This window comes from Otolemur garnettii, unplaced genomic scaffold (assembly GCF_000181295.1).
Source record: "Otolemur garnettii isolate 467f Iridium unplaced genomic scaffold, OtoGar3 scaffold00211, whole genome shotgun sequence".
Classification (NCBI taxonomy): Eukaryota; Metazoa; Chordata; class Mammalia; order Primates; family Galagidae; genus Otolemur; species Otolemur garnettii.
Window position 1 is genome coordinate 506,069 of NW_003852606.1, and position 5,089 is coordinate 511,157.

At 52.5% G+C, this 5,089-nt stretch overlaps 1 protein-coding gene across 3 annotated transcripts in view; it reads right to left on the minus strand.

Moving 5' to 3' along the window:
* Positions 1-5,089, minus strand: part of MYH14 (myosin heavy chain 14) — an 86,921-nt gene that overhangs the window by 36,371 nt on the left and 45,461 nt on the right. For all 3 annotated transcript variants that reach the window (XM_012812557.2, XM_012812558.2, XM_023507863.1), the window contains exons 19-23: positions 3,809-3,878; positions 3,486-3,646; positions 2,366-2,474; positions 1,434-1,565; positions 416-622 (exon numbers count right to left, since the gene is read on the minus strand). In XM_012812557.2, coding sequence (XP_012668011.1) covers positions 416-622; positions 1,434-1,565; positions 2,366-2,474; positions 3,486-3,646; positions 3,809-3,878 — 679 coding nt within the window. The remainder of the gene's footprint in view (positions 1-415; positions 623-1,433; positions 1,566-2,365; positions 2,475-3,485; positions 3,647-3,808; positions 3,879-5,089) is intronic.

Sequence of the window (5,089 nt, forward strand, 5' to 3'; positions counted from 1 at the left end):
GAACCCGCCACCCTAGGTGCACGTGGCTGGCGCCTCAGCCGGTTGAACCACAGGTGCCGAGCCAGATCAAGTATTTTCAATGAAACTTTAGCCCCTGAGTTGAGATGTACTGTAGTGTAAAAGATACACTGAATTTTGAAGGGGGAAACCCTGAGAGGGCAGCCTGCCTATGAATGAAGTCAAGTGGTGGAGAGAGGCAAAGTACTGCTGAGGACATCACTTGAACACCTGGCATAGCCATACCCGAAGCTCACACATTTTAGAGTTTCTCATTATTTGAAGCAAAAAGGTGTTCTTTGTTCTTAAGTCACTTAGAACAGTTTTCTGAAAATTCATGGCCTAAAGGGACATGGCTTATAGAAAAAGGGTAGGGAGGGTAGACAGAGGGACCTGGTGAGCATGTTGGGGGCCAGACCTGTATGTGCTGCTGCAGCCTCTTCTTCTCAGTCTGCAGCTGCCGGCTGCACTCTTCCTCCTCGCCCACCCGAGCCTCCAGCTCCGACACTACCAGCTCCAGCTCCTGCTTGCGGGCTGCCAGACGCTCTCGTGTCTCCTCCGCCTCTGCACACAGTTCTGCCTCTGCCCGTAACTGCTCTGTCAGACGTGTGCGCTCCTCTTCCAGCTGGGGACAGGTAGGTCAGTGGGCAGTAGGCAGTATTCCCAGGGCAGCCCCTTCTGCCCCTGAACTTTGTTTGCCCCTCGAGGCCTCTGGGGCAGAAGAGAGGGGTGGCAGACACAATCCCCAACCTGCTCCTACCAGGTGCCCATCTCAGAACGACCTCACATCTCCCTAATCACTGAGTCAAACTCCAGGGTGCCTCCTTTTCCCCTCACCACCTAGAGCCCCAGCAGGCTCAGCCCTCATCCTCTCCCACCTGGACTCTCTCCAGCCTCCTCCCTGGCCTCCCAGTCTCCAGCCCCTCCTCTTTCAGTCCAGCTTCCAAAGAACTCCAGGGGAGTATTTTTACCCTCTCACATTTCATTTAATACACCTATGTCTCGAAATTCAACAGAAAGAAGTAATTCAGAAATACCAGGAACAGTTAAAAGTCCACTGCATACCACGGCCCTGCCACAGCCAGGCCCTTGTCCTGGCCCAGAATCCCAGGAGCCAGCCCCTGAGCATCCTGGCTCTGCAGGACTCCCCCATTCTTACCCCATGCCCTGGCTACACCCACAAGGCCCTGCTCCCCACGTGTCAGGACTCACCCACATCAAATGGCCCAACCCAATGCCTGCCCTCAGTTCTCCTTGGCTCTGCCCCCATCCTACAGTGGGATAGCTCAGCCTAAGCCCCGCCCCGCACACCTAGCCCTACCCAAGGCCACGGCCCAACCCACACCCACGTGGCCACATCCCTCTCACCCTGGTCCCGCCCATACCCCACATGGCTCCACCCCTCACACCCTGGCCCCATCCGACCCGACCCTCACCTGCGTCACTCTGCCCTGAAGCTCGCCCACTTCACGCGCACTCTGCTGCTGTAGCTCCTGCACTTTCTGCAGCTCCTGAGCCCGCGCCTGTAGCACCTCGTCCTGCCGTGTCACCTGCAGCAGTGGCTTCACCTAGGGGACGGTGAGGGGTGGTGGAATGGCTGACTCCCAAGTCCCGGGACCCTTGGCCCCCAGAAGCTAAGACCTCACACTCCTAGAGGTGCCGAGTTCCCGGGTTCAAATTCCAAACCCACCTACCGGTTGTGTAGCTTCGCCTTGACAGTCCCTACGTCACAGGGCTTCTGGATTAAATGAGTTATCATTTATAAAGAGCCTAGAGCAGCGACAGGTACATGGAGCTTTTCTGTGTTCTGTGAGAACTTCCAGAGACTCGCTCAACCTGAGGGTGGTCTTAGGGACCCCCTGACTCTGCCCTGGATCCAGCTGAGCTTTAAGCTGTCTTATATCTTTTTATCTATGTTGGTTTGAGTCAGATTTTTTTGTCACTTCCTAAGAATCCCAGCTAATGAAGGTTGGGCTGCTTGACCCTTTTTTTTTGGAGATAGTCTCACTTTTTCGCCCTTGGTAGAGTGCGGTGACATCATAGTTCACAGCAACCTCAAACTCTTGGGCTCAAGTGATTCTCTTGCCTCAGCCTCCTGAGTAGCTGGGACTATAGGCGCCTGCTACAATGCCCAGCTATTTTTAGAGATGAGGTATCACTCTGGCTCAGGCTGGTCTCTAATTCGTGAGCTCTGGCGATCCACCCACCTTGCCTCCCAGAGTGCTAGGATTACAGGCGTGTGCCATCACACCTAGCCTTGCTTGACCCATTTTAAAGATGCAGAAAACTGAGGCCCAAACAAAGGAAATCTGAGCCGACCAAACCCTGTCTTCTCACTGCTTAGGCTGCCTCCCCTGGTTGCCCTCACCTTGGTGAAGAGCCGCCACCACTGCCAGTGTCTGAGCTTCAGGTAGGCTGCACAATTCCGCTGCATCACCCTCAGGGCACTCTGCTGCTGCTGCCGCTTCTGGAAGGCCCTAGGCAGGGAGATGGGCAAGTGGGAGAGTGTGGGCTCTGCCCCTCCAGGGCCTGTCCCCTCAGCAAGGGAGCTGAACTCCTTTCATTCAGTCAGCCGTTATGAAATGCCTACTGTGTGCCTACCATATTGATAGACATTGTTGTGCCTTTTGCCCCTGACTCTGCCCTGTCCCACTGCCCCAGTTCAGGACCCATCCACCTCCGACCCTCCCTCTAGCATCCTTCCCAGCCTCCCAGCCTCCAGCCCTCCTCTCAGTTCACACTGATATGCCTTGAAAGGGTCTCCCTACACCCAGAGCTGACCCAGTCCTCCCCTGCTCACAGACCTTCCCAGGCTCCCTAGCACCCTGGACAGGGTTCTCACCCCTCAGCCTCATGTTTGGGGCATCCTGTCCTGCCACTCTCTATTTGCTGAGCCACTTCTAAAGAGGAGGGAAACTCTCCCACAAACTTCCTACATTCCCCAAATGTGCCAGACTCTCCCATCACTGGACCTTTGACCAAGCTTCTCTCCCTCCTGGGACACCTTTCCTAGTCCCTTTCATCCACCTAGTCACCAACGTGACCTGAGAAGTCCTGGTCTGCAGTAGGGCCTCCTGGCTATACCATGATGACCCCTATCAGGGCACACGTCACCCTGTTTTGTGGTTCTTTATGCCCAGACTACTGTCCCTTGAGGGACTAACCAGGTAGGCAAATAACCTGACCAGGTTTGCCCTGGCCTTTCGCTGACCACTAAAAGTCCCACGTCCTAGGAGACCCAGTCCCAGGAAAACTGAGATGAGCAGTCCACTTGTGGCCAAGTCTACCTCCTCCGCATTACACAGCACAGGGCCTGATTCTAGGGGCCATCAGGGTCTGCAGAGCCAAGAAACCTAGGTACCCTGCAGCTCTGTCCATTTGTTTCTCAGTCAGCCCTTCGACCATCTCAGAGGCTCCAACACACAGGGCCATCGGGTCAGCCCCTCCCTGACCCAGCCTCAACCCCAGGAGACAGTGTAGCGCCCCACCTGCGGGCCAGGTATCCCCGGGCAGCTGCTTGGAAGGACACAATGATGTCGGTGACCTTAAGGTCCCGCTCCTCTTCCAGCTGAGCCAGGACCCCTGCCCGGAAGAAGATCTTGCTCTGTCCCACGCGGTAGAGGTTGGGGTCTAGTTCCAGGGCCTGGATCTGTGAGGGGAGGAGTGTTGAAAGGGGAGGGGTGATGAGGAGGGAGGGGTGATAGGGGGATGAGCGATGGGGAGAGGGTGATGAGGGGGGAAGGTCCTTGCCTCCCAAACGTAGATACAGGTGTGTGTGCACACACATACCCCAGGCCCTACCGACACTCACCATCTTCTCACAGGCCTGCTTCCCATCCATAAAGCCCTTGGGGATGGCGTTGGGTGTCAGGATCTCATACCTGCAGTGGGCAGGGAGGAGTGGGAACAGAGATACAGCCGACTGTCACTGAGCACCTGCTATGGGCCAGGCACTGGGCTCAGAGTGACAAATAGCAGAAAAAACTATGAAAATAACAAGAACAGTAACAAATATTAACATTTGAGCACTAAAACCACCAAAGACAGCACCAGCGACAGTCTATGTTCCGGCTCCTTAGACCCTCAGTACTGGTCATGAGTGTTTATTGCACCTTCCCCACGTGTCACTGAAGTATAAGCAGAAGTGTGTCTCAGAACGGAAATGGAAGAACATCAACAAACAGCTGCTGAGGCTTCTGACGTGGGCTGTGTGTCAGGCCCTGAGCTAAGTGCCTCACGGCAGTTCTTACACATTTCTGAATGTAACTCGGAATAAAACAGTGCATTTTATAGACACATACGAGTCTGTCTTCAGAGCCTCTGCCCCCACTGTGACTTATCCCTGGATTTTGACATTTCATATAAAATAACAATGTATGTGATATATGTAACATACACACACACACACATACCCATACGCAGTTCATGTATATGTGTATTGTATATATGATGTACATTATTTTATGATTTGTGTTGATACATGTATGTGTGTATGTCTGGATCAGAGTTCCTCAGTCACCTGCAGATTCTAGTTCAGTGAATTGGGGGTGGGCCCTAAAATCTGCTTGTCTGACAAGCTCCCAGGTGATATTGACATAGTTGGCCCAGGAACATTGTCTAAGAAGCAAAAGGCAGACTGCACCATCTGATATGGTAGCCACTGGCCAGTGTGACTACTGAGCCTGTGAGACTCGGCTGAGGAACCAGATGTTTAATTGTGTTTAAACAGTGGTGTAAGATACTTTTCTGTTAGACACAATTTCAGTGTTTTGATAGTACAGCACCCTACTTGGGTCACTGGAAATTGAGCGCCTGAACTGAGATGTGCTGTGTGAGATACATGATGGATTTTGAAAAAAAAGACAGTGGAAAATACCTCATCACTAGTTTTTTGCATGGATCATGTGTTAAACTTATCGAATGTTTTAGATGCACTGGGTTAAATTTAAAATTAAATTCGTCTTTTTTCAATGTGAGAGTGTTCAGCACGTCCCCTGGGTGAAGGGTTCAACAACTTGAACTTTCCTTTAGAATTGAAAACAATGCCACGTAAATATTTGTACCCTCATATGAATCTGAAATTTAAAAAAAA